The 19,779-nt window shown below is 41.0% G+C and overlaps 1 protein-coding gene across 1 annotated transcript in view; it reads left to right on the top strand.

Annotated features, from left to right (window-relative positions):
• LOC128642753 (multidrug and toxin extrusion protein 1-like) overlaps positions 1 to 19,779 on the top strand; it is a 433,625-nt gene that overhangs the window by 123,926 nt on the left and 289,920 nt on the right. The window contains exons 3-4 of the mRNA XM_053695544.1: positions 2,992 to 3,093; positions 3,845 to 3,913. Coding sequence (XP_053551519.1) covers positions 2,992 to 3,093; positions 3,845 to 3,913 — 171 coding nt within the window. The remainder of the gene's footprint in view (positions 1 to 2,991; positions 3,094 to 3,844; positions 3,914 to 19,779) is intronic.

The raw sequence follows: 19,779 nt of genomic DNA, 5'->3' as shown, positions 1-19,779 counted from the left end.
TCTCTGACAACTTCCGTTTTTAACTTTTCAAGTGTATTTAATCACGGTAATTACATTGTGTTTTATTCGCTTTTTTTAACCTGCCTGATGAAACGACTAGTTGTAGTCGAGAAACGCGTTGCAATCTAATAAAGCGTTTATATTTATTATACCTCCCTGGGAAGTTGTTGGATTTATTTGCAGCTGCAGCTGACATCTTTATACACACCGAATTGACGACAAGCTGGTTCCTGCAGCGGTTCATGGAACAGTTGACTAGCCGCTGTTAAGAGCTAGACAACCAGTGAGCACTGGTCACAGCACAGTGCATCTCAGTCCGGTAAGCCTTTATTTACCATTCCCCTATACTCCTTTGCATAGGACATACCACACTATGAGGCGCCCTCTTTTTGCTTTAACCTATTGGGAGATATTGCTTAAGGAGCTTACAATATTGTGGTGTTGTGACACCAAGTGCACAGAGTTTTTAATATTTTCATATAATGGGAGGTACTGCCCCCAAAGAGCTTTAAATTGAAAAATAAAATGTAAAACCCTGCATTACAGTCCTTAGGCATTATGAGATATTTTACCCCAAGTAACCTAACATTTAAGGGTAATAGATTTTTCCCCAAAGAGCTTAACCCCTTAATGACCGGACCATTTTTCAATTTTCTTACCCTTAATGACAATGGCTATTTTTACATTTCTGCAGTGTTTGTGTTTAGCTGTAATTTCCCTCTTACTCATTTACTGTACCCACACATATTATATACCGTTTTTCTCGCCATTAAATGGACTTTCTAAAGATACCATTATTTTCATCATATCTTATAATTTACTAAAAAAAAAAATAATAAAATATGAGGAAAAAATGGAAAAAAACACACTTTTTCTAACTTTGACCCCCAAAATCTGTTACACATCTCCAATCACCAAAAAACACCCATGCTAAATAGTTTCTAAATTTTGTCCTGAGTTTAGAAATACCCAATGTTTACACGTTCTTTGCTTTTTTTGCAATTTATGGGGCAATAAATACAAGTAGCACTTCGCTATTTCCAAACCACTTTTTTTCAAAATGAGCGCTAGTTACATTGGAACCCTGATATCTGTCAGGAATACCTGAATATCCCTTGACATGTATTTTTTTTTTTTTAGAAGACAACCCAAAGTATTGATCTAGGCCCATTTTGGTATATTTCATGCCACCATTTCACCACCAAATGCGATCAAAAAAAAAAAAAGTTAACTTTTTCACAAAATTTGTAACAAACTTTAGGTTTCCCACTGAAATTATTTACAAACAGCTTCTGCAATTATGGCACAAATGGTTGTAAATGCTTCTCTGGGATCCCCTTTTTTCAGAAATAGCAGACTTATATGGCTTTGGGGTTGCTTTTTGGTAATTAGAAGGCCGCTAAATGCCGCTGCGCACCACACGTGTTTTATGCCCAGCAGTGAAGGGGCTAATTAGGGAGCTTGTAGGGTTAATTTTAGCTTTAGTGTAGTGTAGTAGACAACCCCAAGTATTGATCTAGGCCCATTTTGGTATATTTTATGCTACCATTTCACCGCCAAATGCGAGCAAATAAAAAAAAAACTTTACATTTTTCACAATTTTAGGTTTCTCACTGAAATTATTTACAAACAGCTTGTGCTATTATGGCAGAAATTGTTGTAAAAGCTTCTTTGGGATCCCCTTTGTTCAGAAATAGCAGACTTATATGGCTTTGGCATTGATTTTTGGTAATTAGAAGGCCGCTAAATGCTGCTGCGCACCACACGTTAATTATGCCCAGCAGTGAAGGGGTTAAATTAGGTAGGTTGTAGGGAGCTTGCAGGGTTAATTTTAGAGATCAGCCTCCCACCTGACACATCCCACCCCCTGATCCCTCCCAAACAGCTCTCTTCCCTCCCCCACCCCACAATTGTTCCCGCCATCTTAAGTACTGGCAGAAAGTCTGCCAGTACTAAATAAGAGGTTTTTTTTGTTGTTTTTTTAAATAAAAATGATAAAATATTTTAGCTGTGATGGACCCCTGCCTTAGCCCCAACCTCCCTGATCCCCCCTCCAGCTCTCTAACCCTCTCCCCTACCTAATTACCGCCATCTTGGGTACTGGCAGCTGTCTGCCAGTACCCAGTTTGGCCCCAAAAAAACCCCCAAAAAGTATTTTTATTTTATTTTTTACTACTATTTCTGTAGTGTAGCAGCCCCCCCCACAATACCCCCACCCCCACCTCCTCCCCCTCCCAGACCCTTTTATATTTAAAAAAAAAATTTCCTTTTTTTTCCCCTTTCTGCCCTCATTCATTGGTGTCAGTGTGGCTAATGGGTGCACGTGCAAGCGCCCCCGTGCATGCTCACGTGCACATCACCCCTCGTGCACGCACGCGCGCGCACCCTCAGCCCCGGCGGACACTGGCACCATCGCTACCGGTGCAGAGAGGGCCACAGAGTGGCTCTCTCTGCATCGGGGGCTTGTAAAATGGTATTGCAGGATGCCTCCATATCGAGGCATCACTGCAATACCCTCAGAGCTGCTGGAAGCATTTGTGATCGCTTCCAGCACTCTGTTAGACAACTGACGTACCAGGTACGTCCATTGTCATTAACTGTTAGTTTTTGAATGACGTACCTGGTACGTCAGTTGTCATTAAGGGGTTAAAGTCTAGTAGAATATGATGAAACATATTGCCTAAGTGATTTATTATTTAATGTTTTTCATTTGTAATATACAATGAAATATATTTAGCTGATCACTTAAGCAGTTTCAGGGTGGTGTAGTAAATTCATTTAGAAAAAAACATTTTAGCAGGAATCTGATAACTATACTTTTGCTTTGTAGACCCTAAATCTGATTAATTTTCCAGATCACAGCCCATGTCTACATGATCAGTAAAGACTTTTTTAGGTTATTACAGATAGCTTGATAGGATAGTAAGCTTATGCTAGCTATGTTTAGTAATGATTCAGCACAATGTCTAACTGTTTTTCATTCCTGTGCAGTTCCTTTCACAGCTCATGGTCTTCATGATAAGTATAGTGAGCTCCATATTCTGCGGACACCTGGGGAAGGTGGAACTGGATGCTGTATCTCTGGCAGTTTCGGTATGTTCTGAGTGATCTAATGACAATGAATATTGACAATTCTAGGCTAGATTTGCATCCCTAGGCTATGGCATCTGCACACCATATATAAGATAAATACTGGCAAAGTATTGGCCGGCTTTAGTTCGCTACTCTTTTTATAAAGTGAAACCAAGGACAATCTAAACCCACTGACACTCCTTACATGGGCTCCCCAGAGGTAAACATATTTGGAGAAGCAGCAGTATGGTTAACTGCGATCAATACCAATAGGAAAATGCTAATTAGATAGTACCCAAATTTTCAACGCAGGTGAACGTGATGTTGTCACTACTCTTCAAGGCCTTTAGAATATTCTTTGATCAAGACGGCCTCTAACTATATCTGAAAGTTAAGTGTGCAGAGCACAGAATGTAAAATAGTAGTGCGTTATGTAGTTTTAGCACTGAACTAGCCAGGCGGGTGACCATATTACAGAAGCAGCCCCTGGGCAGCTGCTTGCATTGCTTTGTGGGCAATTCAACTCACTTGACATTAAAAAGACTTGGAAGTATTGCATTGCTTCCATTCTCCTGTAGTGCGTAATAAACTGTTTAAACTGATCCTCCATATGGAGGTATTTTTTAAAAGGACATTCAACACATAATTTAATTAACATACATTAATTAAATTAATTAAAATATAACATCATTGTTACTATACATTTATTGTTTACTTTGCCTGCTTTTGCTGTAAAATGCCTCTGAGAACAAACCAGTTTTTCTATTTGCAGGTTATAAACGTTTCTGGTGTTGCTATCGGGGTGGGATTAGCAGGCGCCTGCGACACTTTGATATCACAGGTAGGTTGGATATGTTTTGTTCTGCTGTAAACAGATCTACCATTAATAAAATACAGGAAGTGACAATCAGTTTCCTTTTTAAAGCCCCATTACATTTGTGATATGTTTCATTACACTTAGTAAAAAAAAAAAACAACCACCTTGCAATGTATTTTCATTATTTGTTTTGTCTGCTTTTTATGTGCTTTACCAGTGCTGTGGAATTTGACATGACTAAGCAATAATAATAATTTAGATAGTAACATAGTAGATGAGATTGAAAAAAGACCGAAGTCCATCTAGTTCAACCTATACAAATCTAAAATATATACAAAAAGTTTCAGTTAAGCTTAAATAATCCCACGAAAAGGTGATCCATTTAATACTAGCAATCATATCCATGAATTTTGTTTATAGACAGAAATGTATCCAAACAATTTTTAAATGTATCTAGGGTATTGGCATTCACTACCTCCTTTGGTAATGAGTTCCACAATTTTATTGCTCTTACAGTGAAAAACGTTTCCGTTGCAGGAGATTAAGTCTCCTTTCGTCACAAACAATTTTCTTGGAATAAACAGAGCTTCTGCCATCTCTGTATATGGGCCCTAAAAACCTAACACTAACCCCTGAAGATCCATTTACAGTGGTCCTCTTCATCCAGATGGCATCTTCTATCTTCATCCTTCTGACGCGAAGCGGCTCCATCTTCAAGACAACCGGCGCAAAGCATCCTCTTCTATCGACGACTAACGAAGAATGAAGGTTCCTTTAAATGATGTCATCCAAGATGGTGTCTCTTGAATTCCGATTGGCTGAAAGAATTCTATCAGCCAATCAGAATTTAAGGTGAAAAAATCCTATTGGCTGATTGGATTGGATTTGCAATGTCTAGCTGTCCTGCATTATAGCCTCTACTGAGAAACCTCTCTGTGATTTCATTTGAATATAATAATAGGTTTAGTTAGTGGTGGTGATGTGGGAGGCCAGAGGTTTGCGGGGTAATAACTTTATTTAGTGGCGGCAGTGTTGGGGAGCGGCGGGATAGAGGTTAATATATTTTATTTGTGTCGGCGATGTCAAGGGCGGCAGATTAGGGGTATTTAGACTCAGGGTTTATGTTACGGTGTTAGGTGTAAACATAACTTGTTTTCAACCATATAGATCAATGGGATATCTGGCAGCATCCAACATAAGCTTTCGCTGCTTTCAGACTCCCATTGATTTCTATGGCAACAGCGGCCTACAGGGTGACGGATTGAAAACCGGGTACTCTGGGCCAGAATAGCCGCAAGCGTATCTGTTTAAAGTTTGATATCTGGGAAAAGGTGTCAAATAGAGCCGAATGTGTATTCGAAACATCTGTAATGACGTAAGCATCGATCTGCGTCGGATTGAGACCGGCGGATCATATGTTACATCACGAATTTCAACATTTGCTGGTCTGTAGGGTTTGATAACTAGGTAGGATCAAGCTTGCAACAATTACGCCGCAGGAATTCCGGCGTATTTGCGGTTGACAGCTTGATAGATAGGCCCCATAGGGTGGGAATAAAGAAACATTTTTTTCACTGAGAAACTAGTTTCACAACCCCAAAAGAACACAAAAAGAGCATTTTTCAAATGCAATTAAAAGTAACCAACAGACAGAAATAAACCAAGCTGAAACAACTGCCTGAAAAGACTTTCCTACCAAAGGCTGCCTCAGAAGAAGCAAAAAAACATCAAAATGGTAGAGTTTAGTAAATGTATGCAAAGAAGACCAAATAGCTGCCTTGTAAATTTGAAAGCCCATGAAGAATGAGCAGTAATCTGTTTAGGTGGAGGCTGACCTGACTCCAAGTAAGCCTTATAAATCAAATGTTTCAACCAAGGAGCCAAAGAAACAGCAGAAATGTTCTGTCCTTTCCTAGAACCAGAAAAGTTAACAAAAAATAGAAGCTTGCCTGAAATCTTTAGCAGCATAAATAAAATAAAGATCTCTCTGAAGCATTCTTGGGATTAGTACACACAAAAAGGGACAACAATGTCCAGACTGATAGTCTCTGAGGACAAAACTTTAGGCAAAAAAATCAAATGTAATCCTTAAGACTGCCTTATCCTGATGAAAGAGAAGAGGAGGATCACAAGAAAGAGCAGACAATTCAAAACTCTTCTATCAGAAGAGATAGCAAACAGAAACAAAACCTCCCAAGAAAGAAGCTTACAATCCACCTTATGCATAGGCTCAAAAGGAGGAGCCTGCAAAACCAAAAACACCAAGATTCCAGGGATGAGGAATTGGCTTGATCACCAGCTTAATCTGTACCTTTTTGGTGACGGACTGAAGTCATCCCGATCTAATACTAAACGGATGATTGGCCGCGAGTGAGCAGGGGGCGGCATAGCACAAGCATTTCACCAGAAATGCTTGTGCAATGTTAAATTCAGACAGCATATGCTACAGTGAATCATGTCCGCTCGAACCTTGGTAAATCTACCCCTAGGGGGCCTATTTATCAAGCTCTGTATGAAGCTTGATGCCCCGTGTTTGCTGCGGACAGCAATCAACCCGATCTGATATGATCGGGTTGACTGACACCCCCTGCTAGCGGTCGATTGGCCACAAATCTGCAGGGGGCGGCATTGTGCCAGCAGCTCAGCTGGTGCAATGCTGAATGTGGAGAGCGTATGCTGTCCACATTCAGCAATGTCTGTCGGACATGATACGCTGATTGAATCTCCAAAAGAACGCTTACACCTACATAATGTCTGCAATCTACCTGACTATTAAAGTATACAAAAAAACTCCAAATTATAACTATAGCAGCTATGTTGCTACATTTATATCCAATGCTAAAATGATTTGCATTGTCATGTATTATGCATATTATTTTAAGTATTGTATCTAATTTAAAATGTAGTTATTTTTGATTGTTCATTTTATTATTTTAAACATAAATATGTAATTTAAATTATACATTTATGCTTAAAATAACAGAAATAATCAAAAATAACTACATTTTTAATTAGATGCCATACTTAAAATAATATGCATTATACATGACAATGCGTATCACTTAAACATTGGATATAAATGTAATACTAAACTATTAACCCCTTATGCGTCCTCACCCCCAATGCAACCTACCCTATTAACCCCTTATCTCTTCTTTACCCCACTGGGGGTGTAATTTCTTCTGCTGGCTATGTTTACACAACTTATTTATAGCTTGGACCTAAGGCCAGAAACTTTCAGAATAGGTGTGGACACCACAGGCTAAATCAACTATTTGAAAAAACAAAAATTAATGCTTAACTGATAAATTTCTTTCTCTTGTGGTGTATCCAGTCCACGGGTTCATCCATTACTTGTGGGATCTTCTCCTTCCCAACAAGAAGCTGCAAGAGGACACCCACAGCAGAGCTGAATATATAGCTCCTCCCCTAACTGCCATCCCCAGTCATTCGACAGAAGACAAGAAAAAAGGAGAAACTATAGGGTGCAGTGGTGACTGTAGTTACAAAATAAAAAACACCTGCCTTAAAAGTGACAGGGCGGGCCGTGGACTGGATACACCACAAGAGAAAGAAATTTATCAGGTAAGCATAAATTAAACGGAAGGTACCACTGCCTGCAAGACCTTTCTCCCAAAAATAGCCTCTGAGGAAGCAAAAGTATCAAATTTGTAGAATTGAGAAAAAGTATGAAGCGAAGACCAAGTCGCCTCCTTACAAATCTGTTCAACAGAGGCCTCATTTTTAAAAGCCCATGTGGAAGCTACCGCTCTAGTGGAATGAACTGTAATTCTTTCAGGAGGCTGCTGGCCAGCAGTCTCATAAGCTAAACGGATTATGCTTCTCAGCCAAAAAGAAAGAGAAGATGCCGAAGCCTTTTGGCCTCTCCTCTGTCCAGAGTAGACAACAAACAATGCAGATGTTTGACAAAAATCTTTAGTAGCTTGTAAATAAAACTTTAAAGCACGAACCACGTCAAGATTGTGTAATAGACGTTCCTTCTTTGAAGAAGGGTTAGGACACAGTGACGGAACAACAATCTCCTGATTGATATTCTTCTTAGATACCACCTTAGGAAGAAACCCAGGTTTGGTACGCAAAACTACCTTATCTGCATGGAAGATCAGATAAGGGGAATCACACTGTAAGGCAGATAACTCTGAAACTCTTCGAGCCGAAGAGATAGCTACCAAAAACAGAACTTTCCAAGATAAAAGCTTGATATCTATAGAATGCAGAGGTTCAAACGGAACCCCTTGAAGAACTTTAAGAACTAAATTTAAACTCCATGGCGGAGCAACAGGTTTAAACACAGGCTTGAGTCTAACTAAAGCCTGACAAAATGCCTGAACGTCTGGAACATCTGCCAGACGCTTGTGCAGAAGAATAGACAGAGCAGAAATCTGTCCCTTTAAGGAACTAGCTGACAATCCCTTCTCCAATCCTTCTTGGAGAAAGGATAATATCCTAGGAATCCTGACCTTACTCCATGAGTAACCCTTGGATTCACACCAATGAAGATATTTACACCATATCTTATGATAGATTTTCCTGGTGACAGGCTTTCGAGCCTGAATCAAGGTATTAATGACCGACTCGGAGAAACCACGTTTTGATAAAACCAAGCGTTCAATCTCCAAGCAGTCAGCCGCAGAGAAATTAGATTTGGATGTTTGAATGGGCCTTGGAGTAGAAGGTCCTGTCTCAGCGGCAGAGTCCATGGTGGAAAGGATGACATGTCCACCAGATCTGCATACCAAGTCCTGCGTGGCCACGCAGGTGCTATCAAAATCACCGAAGCTCTCTCCTGCTTGATCTTGGCAATCAGACGAGGGAGGAGAGGAAATAGTGGGAACACATAAGCCAGGCTGAAGGACCAGGGCACTGCTAGAGCATCTATCAGCACTGCCTGGGGATCCCTTGACCTGGACCCGTAACAAGGAAGCTTGGCGTTCTGACGAGACGCCATCAGATCCAGTTTTGGTTTGCCCCATAGTTGGATCAGCTGGGGAAATACCTCCGGATGGAGCTTCCACTCCCTGGGATGAAAAGTCTGCCGACTTAGAAAATCCGCCACCCAGTTCTCTACTCCTGGGATATGGATAGCTGAGAGATGGCAAGAGTGAACCTCTGCCCATAGAATTATCTTTGAAACCTCCAACATTGCCAGGGGGCTTCTTGTTCCCCCCTGATGGTTGATATAGGCTACAGTCGTGATATTGTCCGACTGAAATCTGATAAACCTGACTGCAGCTAGTTGAGGCCAAGCCTGAAGAGCATTGAATATCGCTTTCAGTTCCAGAATGTTTATCGGAAGAAGGGCTTCCTCCCGAGTCCACGAACCCTGAGCCTTCAGGGAATTCCAGACTGCGCCCCAGCCCATCTGTCGTCACTATAGTCCACTCTGGCCTGCGGAAACTCATTCCCCTGGACAGATGGACCCGAGATAACCACCAGAGAAGAGAATCCCTGGTCTCTTGATCCAGATTTAGCAGAGGGGACAAATCTGTGTAGTCCCCATTCCACTGATTGAGCATGCAAAGTTGCAGGGGTCTGGGATGTAGGCGGGCAAACGGAACTATGTCCATTGCCGCTACCATAAGGCCGATTACTTCCATACACTGAGCCACTGACGGCCGAGAAATGGAATGAAGAGCACGGCAGAAAGTTAGAAGCTTTGATAACCTGACCTCTGTCAGAAATTTTCATTACTACTGAATCTATCAGTGTTCCTAGGAAGGAAACTCTTGTGAGAGGGGTGAGAGAACTCTTTTCTTCGTTCACCTTCCACTCGTGAGACCTCAGAAAGGCCAGAACAATGTCCGTATGGGACTTGGCGATTTGAAAAGTCGACGCCTGTATCAGAATGTCGTCTAGGTAAGGAGCCACCGCTATGCCTCGTGGCCTTAGAACCGCCAGTAGGGACCCTAGAACCTTCGTAAAGATTCTTGGTGTCGTGGCTAGCCCGAAGGGAAGAGCCACAAACGGGTAATGCCTGTCTAGGAAGGCGAACCTGAGGAACTGATAATGATCTCTGTGAATCGGAATGTGGAGATAAGCATCCTTTAAGTCCACGGTAGTCATAAATTGACCCTCCTGAATCATAGGGAGGATGGTTTGGATAGTCTCCATCTTGAAGTTGATCTTGAGATCCAAGATTGGTCTGAAAGTTCCCTCTTTTTTGGGAACTATAAACAGATTTGAATAGAAGCCCTGCCCCTGTTCCTCCCTTGGAACTGGGTGGATCACTCTCATAACCAGTAGGTCTTGAACACAACGTAAGAATGCCTCTCTCTTTATCTGGCTTACAGATAATTGAGAGAGATGAAATCTCCCCTTTGGAGATGAAGCTTTGAAGTCCAGAAGATATCCCTGGGAAACAATCTCTAATGCCCAGGGATCCTGGACGTCTCCTGCCCAAGCTTGGGCGAAGAGAGAAAGTTTGCCCCCTACTAGATCCAGTCCCGGATCGGGGGCTACTCCTTCATCCTGACTTAGAGGCGGCAGCAGGTTTTTTGGCCTGCTTCCCCTTGTTCCAAGCCTGGTTCCGTCTCCAGACTGGTTTGGACTGGGCGAAATTTCCCTCTTGTTTTGCATTAGAGGAAGCTGAAGCTGCGCCACTATTGAAGTTTTGAAATGAACGAAAAGTATTCTGTTTGGTCCTTAATTTATTGGACCTATCCTGAGGAAGGGCATGACCTTTTCCTCCAGTAATATCAGAAATTATCTCCTTCAGGCCCGGCCCGAATAGGGTCTGTCCTTTGAAGGGGATGTTAAGAAGCTTAGACTTTGAAGTAACGTCTGCTGACCAGGACTTAAGCCATAGCACCATGCGCGCCAGAATGTCAAAACCTGAATTCTTAGCCGTAAGTTTGGTTAGATGAAAAACGGTGTCAGAAATAAAGGAATTAGCTAACTTGAGAGCTTTAATCCTGTCTAAAATATCATCTAACGGGGTCTCCACCTGTAGAGCCTCCTCAAGAGACTCGAACCAAAAAGCTGCTGCAGCAGTAACTGGGGCAATGCATGCAAGAGGCTGGAGAATAAAACCTTGATGGATAAAAAATTTCTTAAGGAGACCTTCCAATTTTTTATCCATAGGATCTAAGAAAGCACAACTGTCCTCGACGGGGATAGTTGTATGCTTAGCTAGGGTAGAGACTGCTCCCTCCACCTTAGGGACCGTCTGCCACGAGTCCCGTATGGCGGCATCTATGGGAAACATCTTTTTAAAAGCAGGAGGGGGAGCGAACGGTACACCTGGTCTATCCCATTCCTTAGTAATAATTTCCGAAAACCTCTTAGGGACTGGAAAAACATCAGTGTAAACAGGCACTGCAAAGTATTTGTCCATTTTACACAATTTCTCTGGAACTACAATGGGGTCACAATCATCCAGAGTTGCTAAAACCTCCCTGAGCAATAAGCGGAGGTGTTCAAGCTTAAATTTAAAGGCTGTGATTTCAGAATCAGGCTGAAGTAACGTCTTCCCTGAATCTGAAATCTCACCCTCAGATAGCAAATCCCTTGCCACGGATTCGGAGCATTGTGAGGGTATATCGGACATAGCTACAGAAAGCTCTGTATTTGTTCTAGCCCCAGAGCTGTCTCGCTTTCCTTGTAACCCTGGCAGTTTGGACAATACCTCTGTGTGGGTATGATACATAACTGCCGCCATGTCTTGTAAGGTAAACGCATTGGACGCGCTAGATGTACTTGGCGTCACTTGAGCGGGAGTTATAGGTTCTGACACGTGGGGAGAGCTAGATGGCATAACCTCCCTTTTGTCAGTCTGAGAAACCTCTGGTGATAAATCTTTAAATGCCATAATATGGTCTTTATAAGTTATAGAAATTTCAGTACATTTGGTACACATTCTAAGAGGGGGCACCACAATGGCTTCTAAACATATTGAACAAGGAGTTTCCTCTATGTCAGACATGTTTAACAGACTAGTAATGAGACCAGCAAGCTTGGAAAACACTTTAATAAATGTGAAACAGCAAATAAATAAAAACTGTACTGTGCCTTTAAGAGAAAAAAAAACTATCACATAAACTGCAAAACAGTGTTAAAAAGTAGTAAACTCTTCAGTGTGTATAAGGGACTAAAGCAGCATTGCACCCACTTGCAACGTTAATAAAGACCTTGCCACAGCTCTGCTGTGGCTCCTACCTGCCCTCAAATGCGATTTAGGAAAGGAATAAGCCCTCTATAGTGGTCCTCAGATGCCAGAGGACTCCTTTAGGGAAGCTGGATGTCTCAGTCTGAATATGAACTGTGCATCTAGGGGGCTAGTTATCAAGCCGTCTACTTTTCTGGCTTCGCCGGCCCAATACGTCCGCCTAAGCTCGCCTACCTTCGCCGCCGCGGACCTGAAAAAATACGCCTAAGTTATCAAATAAAGCTGTCAAAAAGCCGCGGGGCGATGAGCAGCGGACTGTGACAGTTATCACTCATCCGATCTCGCTGCCCTTCGGCTTTTTCCCAGCTTTATTGCTAGCCTGTCACTAAGCACTCACACTAAACTGCACTGTTCTACCCCCTATACCGGCGCCCCCGGAGCCCCCCGCAACTCAATAAAGTTACTAACCCCTAAACCGCCGCTCCTAGACCCTGCCGCAACTCTGATAAATGTATTAACCCCTAAACCGCCGCTCCCGGACACCGCTGCCACCTACATTATACCTAGTAACCCCTATCCTGCCCCCCCTATACCGTCGCCCTCTATTATAAAATTATTAACCCCTATCCTGCTGATCCCGCACCTCTCCGCAACTAAATAAATAGTTTAACCCCTAAACCGCCGCTCCATGAACCCGCCGCAACCTATAATAAATTTATTAACCCCTATCCTGCCCCCCACTACGCCGCCGCCACTGTAATAAAATGATTAACCCCTAAACCTAAGTCTAACCCTAACCATAACGCCCCCCTAACTTAAATATTAATTAAATAAATCTAAATAAATTAACTCTTATTAACTAAATGAATCCTATTTAAAACTAAATACTTACCTTTAAAATAAACCCTAATATAGCTACAATATAAATAATAATTATATTCTAGCTATCTTAGGATTTATTTTTATTTTACAGGTACCTTTCAATTTATTTTAACCATGTACAATAACTATTAAATAGTTATTAACTATTTAATAGCTTACCTAGCTAAAATAAAGAGAAATGTACCTGTGAAATAAATCCTAACCTAAGTTACAATTACACCTAACACTACACTATACTTTAATAAATTATTCCTATTTAAACTAAATACTTACCTGTAAAATAAACCCTAAGATAGCTACAATATAATTAATAATTATATTCTAGCTATCTTAGGATTTATATTTATTTTACAGGTAACTTTGTATTTATTTTAGCTAGTTAGAATAGTTATTAAATAGTTATTAACTATTTAATAATTACCTAGCTAAAAGAAATATAAAATTACCTGTAAAATAAATCCTAACTTAAGTTACAATTAAACCTAATACTACACTATCATTAAATTAACTAAATAAACTACCTACAAAGAACTACAATGAAATACAATTACATAAACTAACTAAAGTACGAAAAATAAAAAAAGCTAAGTTACAAAAAATAAAAAATTAAGTTACAAACATGTTAAAAATATTACAACAATTTTAAGCTACTTACACCTAATCTAAGCCCCCTAATAAAATAACAAACCCCCCCAAAATAAAAAAAATCCCTACCCTATTCTAAATTACATAAATTTCAAAGCTCTTTTACCTTACCAGCCCTTAAAAGGGCCATTTGTGGGGGCATGCCCCAAAAAGTTCAGCTCTTTTGCCTGTAAAATAAAAATACAACCCCCCCCCCAACATTAAAACCCACCACCCACATACCCCTAATCTAACCCAAACCCCCCTTACAAAAACCTAACACTAATCCCCTGAAGATCATCCTACCTTGAGTCGTCTTCACTCAGCCGAGCCACCGATGGAACTGAAGAGGACATCCGGAGCGGAAGAAGTTAATCCTCCAAGCGGCGCTGAAGAAATCTTCCATCCGATGAAGTCATCATCCAGGCGGCGCTGAAGAAGTCTTCGATCCGGCCGATGTCATCTTCAAAGAGGCGCTGAAGAGGTCTTCTATCCGGGCGAAGTCATCTTCCAAGCCGGGTCTTGAATCTTCCTTCCGCCGACGCGGAACCACCTTCTTCACCGACGGACTACGACGAATGACGGCTCCTTTAAGGGACTTCATCCAAGATGGCGTCCCCTCAATTCCGATTGGCTGATAGGATTCTATCAGCCAATCGGAATTAAGGTAGGAAAATCTGATTGGCTGATGGAATCAGCCAATCAGATTGAGCTCGCATTCTATTGGCTGTTCCGATCAGCCAATAGAATGCGAGCTCAATCTGATTGGCTGATTGGATCAGCCAATCGGATTGAACTTGAATCTGATTGGCTGATTCCATCAGCCAATCAGATTTTCCTACCTTAATTCCGATTGGCTGATAGAATCCTATCAGCCAATCGGAATTGAGGGGACGCCATCTTGGATGACGTCCCTTAAAAGAGCCGTCATTCGTCGTAGTCCGTCGGTGAAGAAGGTGGTTCCGCGTCGGCGGAAGGAAGATTCAAGACCCGGCTTGGAAGATGACTTCGCCCGGATAGAAGACCTCTTCAGCGCCTCTTTGAAGATGACATCGGCCGGATCGAAGACTTCTTCAGCGCCGCCTGGATGATGACTTCATCGGATGGAAGATTTCTTCAGCGCCGCTTGGAGGATTAACTTCTTCCGCTCCGGATGTCCTCTTCAGTTCCATCGGTGGCTCGGCTGAGTGAAGACGACTCAAGGTAGGATGATCTTCAGGGGATTAGTGTTAGGTTTTTGTAAGGGGGGTTTGGGTTAGATTAGGGGTATGTGGGTGGTGGGTTTTAATGTTGGGGGGGGGGTTGTATTTTTATTTTACAGGCAAAAGAGCTGAACTTTTTGGGGCATGCCCCCACAAATGGCCCTTTTAAGGGCTGGTAAGGTAAAAGAGCTTTGAAATTTATGTAATTTAGAATAGGGTAGGGATTTTTTTTATTTTGGGGGGGTTTGTTATTTTATTAGGGGGCTTAGATTAGGTGTAAGTAGCTTAAAATTGTTGTAATATTTTTAACATGTTTGTAACTTAATTTTTTATAACTTAGCTTTTTTTATTTTTTGTACTTTAGTTAGTTTATGTAATTGTATTTAATTGTAGTTATTTGTAGGTAGTTTATTTAATTAATTTAATGATAGTGTAGTATTAGGTTTAATTGTAACTTAAGTTAGGATTTATTTTACAGGTCATTTTGTATTTCTTTTAGCTAGGTAGTTATTAAATAGTTAATAACTATTTAATAACTATTCTAACTAGCTAAAATAAATACAAAGTTACCTGTAAAATAAATATAAATCCTAAGATAGCTATAATATAATTATTAATTACATTGTAGCTATCTTAGGGTTTATTTTACAGGTAAGTATTTATTTTTAAATAGGAATAATTTATTAAAGTATAGTGTAGTGTTAGGTGTAATTGTAACTTAGGTTAGGATTTATTTCACAGGTACATTTCTCTTTATTTTAGCTAGGTAAGCTATTAAATAGTTAATAACTATTTAATAGCTATTGTACATGGTTAAAATAAATTGAAAGGTACCTGTAAAATAAAAATAAATCCTAAGATAGCTAGAATATAATTATTATTTATATTGTAGCTATATTAGGGTTTATTTTAAAGGTAAGTATTTAGTTTTAAATAGGATTCATTTAGTTAATAAGAGTTAATTTATTTAGATTTATTTAATTAATATTTAAGTTAGGGGGCGTTAGGGTTAGGGTTAGGTTTAGGGGTTAATAATTTTATTACAGTGGCGGCGGCGTAGTGGGGGGCAGGATAGGGGTTAATAAATTTATTATAGGTGGCGACGGTGTAGGGGGGGCAGATTAGGGGTTAATAAATGTATTATAGGTGGCGACGGTGTAGGGGGGGCAGGATAGGGGTTAATACATTTAATATAGGTTGCGGCGGGTTCAGGGAGCGGCGGTTTAGGGGTTAATACATTTATTATAGTTGCGGTGGGCTCCGGGAGCGGCGGTTTAGGGGTTAATATGTATAGAGTAGCTTGCGGTGGGCTCCGGGAGCGGCGGTTTAGGGGGTAATAACTTTATTTAGTTGCGGCGGTGTAGGGGGGGTCAGATTAGTGGTGTTTAGACTCGGGGTACATGTTAGGGTGTTAGGTGTAGACAGCTCCCATAGAAATCAATGGGATGTCTGTCAGCAGCGAACTTGTACTTTCGCTATGGTCAGACTCCCATTGATTCCTATGGGATCCGCCGCCTCCAGGCTGGCGCTTTGAAAACCAGGTACGCTGGGCCGTAAAAGTGCCGAGCGTACCTGCTAGTTTTTTGATAGCTAGCAAAAGTAGTGAGAATGTGCCGCACTTGTGTGCGGAACATCTGGAGTGACGTAAGAATCGATCTGTGTCGGACTGAGTCCGGCGGATCGAAGCTTACGTCACAAAATTCTACTTTTGCCGGTCTCGAGCCTTTGATAACTAAGGCGTATCAGCCTCGCCACAAATACGCTGCGGAATACGCAGCGTATTTGAGGTTGACGGCTTGATAACTACCCCCCCTAGAGCGCGAAAATAGGCCCCTCCCACCATGCACTCGATGTCAGAGGGCCTTAAGAAAATACTCCTAGGAGTATCTGACTAGCCATGTGGAAACTAGGCCCCAAAAAAAACGATTTATCACCCTCAGAGAAAAAACGTTTTTTCTATATAACATGTAAATGTTTTGTCACTAAAAAATATGAGTATTAACATGAATATTACCCTTTTTTGTAAGCATGATCCCAGTCGTTGTTAAATCACTGCATCAGGCTTACCTCAATTATACAAGGCTCTGTCAGCATTTTCTAGATCTTATCATCTCTCTAGAAATAAATATACTGAACATACCTCAAAGCAGGTACTCTGCAAACCGTTCCCCCAACTGAAGTCTTTCCCATACTTTTCAGTTATGCGTGAGAACAGCAATGGACCTTAGTTACAAACCGCTAAGATCATCAACCTCCAGGCAGATTCTTCTTCTAAATTCTGCCTGAGAGTAAAACAATACAACGCCGGTACCGTTTAAAAATAACAAACTTTTGATTGAAGGTAAAACTACACTAAGTCTACTAGATGGTACCTCACCCCAAGCAGACTAAAAAAATTATATCCAAACACGCCGGGCAGGTGCTGGAGAGGTTGCGAGATGGAAGACACTGTACTGCATGTATGGTGGGAGTGTCCAGAGATCCGGCAATTCTGGACGGACACCCTCGCCTGTATCAATAAGACACTAGAGATTATAATTCCCAGAGACCCGAAAATGGTACTTTTATATGCAGGGCTACCCAAGATCAAATGCACAGCAAAAAGAAAGCTGCTTATGACACTGCTGAATAGCGCAAAAGTTCTAATTCTCCGACACTGGAAAACAACTACATCTCCTACACAACAGGAGTGGGTAAGACAAATTGAGTTGCTAATACAATTAGAAAGATACCACCACATCAGAAATGGCACAGTGGACATACACAAAATTATGCTACAAATTTGGAGTAGACACACGTAATGCAAACATCTCATAGGCACACAGATAAACCCAGTAACCCCCCTCTTCCATCCTCCCCCCTCCATCTATCCGCGCGCAGATACCAATTCTCTCACATATGAGACATAAATCCCTCCCCACATCCACCTATTTTACACCCAGGACAGAGACATCCATGATAGACATAGCTAGGGGTGCAGCAGAAAGACTATACCCGTGAGGAAAATATATTCCGATTGACATAATGGGTGACAATACCGGGAGACGGGGGGAAATACCCAGTCTTGGAGGCGAGAGGAGGGACGAGAGAGTGCTCAAAACTTTGCTAACAGAAACTGCGAGTGCGAGGTAGAATGATATAAAATAATTTTGTAACAGAAATATGTTTCAGAACATTGTACTACTGGAAATAGATGTCAAGTTATGTTATATTGACTTTGATGCAAAAACTCTGTACTTTTGAATTATATAATAAAGCTTTTGGAGAAAAAAAAAACTACACTAAGTCACCACATATCTCTTGATACTTCCTATCTTGTCGAGAGCTGCAAAAGAATGACTGGGGGTGGCAGTTAGGGGAGGAGCTATATAGACAGCTCTGCTGTGGGTGTCCTCTTGCAGCTTCCTGTTGGGAAGGAGAATATCCCACAAGTAATGGATGAACCCGTGGACTGGATACACCTTACAAGAGAAAACAATATAAGGGTAAAGGAAATACTTCTAGTTTTGGGCGAGTAGAGCGCTGGTACTTTAAGGATCCCAAACACCCTATGAGTATAAGTTCCTTCAAGCTTATAGGGATGAAAATTCAAAGAAAGGGGAGAGATATAGGGGCGTTGTTACCAACTAAAGGGATCAGAATTTATTGTGAGGATACAAATTTCCCAAATGTGCAAAAGAAACAGATAATCAATAATAAAGTTTATTTCCAATGTTGGATACAAATTTAAAAACCACAAATCTAATATGTGGTAATATAAACTAGTATATAAATATAAGGAATAAGAAAAGTGGCACTTATGCCAGTTGTAGGGATCGTGACTTATCAGTGGTTATATACCAGTGTTTAATTTGACTTATTTAGTGTATATGGTTGGCTATTTGCCTAAACTGTGCGGGGGATAATGCAAATTAAAAAACAAATAAATTATGTGAGTCTATAATCTTTGTGAAAAACCCAATGGGAGTGCTAACCGCTATTTAAGAAATGTATATGTGGATCTATTTATCAGTGAAAAAGAACTGTGTTATATGTAATATTAAAATACATTTATAAGTGTATTGTTACAACATTAAAACAATTTTTTAAATATGCTATGCGGGTGTATTTCGAGTTACTAAAAACCTGTGTGAAAGGAAATACTTGTAAACAATTGAATACACTCCAGCAGGTAAAATGGATCACTTGGAACAAATTAAAGAGGAGAAATTTCCGCCACAACCCACTAACGCAGTAAGCTCCCTAACTCTTTAACCCCTAATCCGCCAACGCAAACTACCCCTACACTACTTAACTACCTAACACCCTACACCTCTAAGCTAACACCCCCTAAATTACAAAAAAGCATAATTTATGCTTACCTGATAAATTTATTTCTCTTGTAGTGTATCCAGTATCCACGGATCATCCATTACTTGTGGGATATTCTCCTTCCCAACAAGAAGTTGCAAGAGGATCACCCACAGCAGAGCTGCTATATAGCTCCACCCCTCACTGCCATATCCAGTCATTCGACCGAAACAAGACGAGAAAGGAGAAACCATAGGGTGCAGTGGTGACTGTAGTTTAATTAAAATTTAGACCTGCCTTAAAAGGACAGGGCGGGCCGTGGACTGGATACACTACAAGAGAAATAAATTTATCAGGTAAGCATAAATTATGTTTTCTCTTGTTAAGTGTATCCAGTCCACGGATCATCCATTACTTGTGGGATACCAATACCAAAGCTAAAGTACACGGATGATGGGAGGGACAAGGCAGGAACTTAAACGGAAGGAACCACTGACTGTAGAACCTTTCTCCCAAAAACAGCCTCCGAAGAAGCAAAAGTGTCAAATTTGTAAAATTTTGAAAAGGTGTGAAGCGAAGACCAAGTCGCAGCCTTGCAAATCTGTTCAACAGAGGCCTCATTTTTAAAGGCCCAGGTGGAAGCCACAGCTCTAGTAGAATGAGCTGTAATCCTTTCAGGGGGCTGCTGTCCAGCAGTCTCATAGGCTAAGCGTATTATGCTCCGAAGCCAAAAGGAGAGAGAGGTTGTCAAAGCTTTTTGACCTCTC

Source organism: Bombina bombina, chromosome 12 (assembly GCF_027579735.1).
Source record: "Bombina bombina isolate aBomBom1 chromosome 12, aBomBom1.pri, whole genome shotgun sequence".
In the NCBI taxonomy this organism is placed as follows: Eukaryota; Metazoa; Chordata; class Amphibia; order Anura; family Bombinatoridae; genus Bombina; species Bombina bombina.
This window is presented reverse-complemented; position numbering and strand designations above follow the sequence as displayed.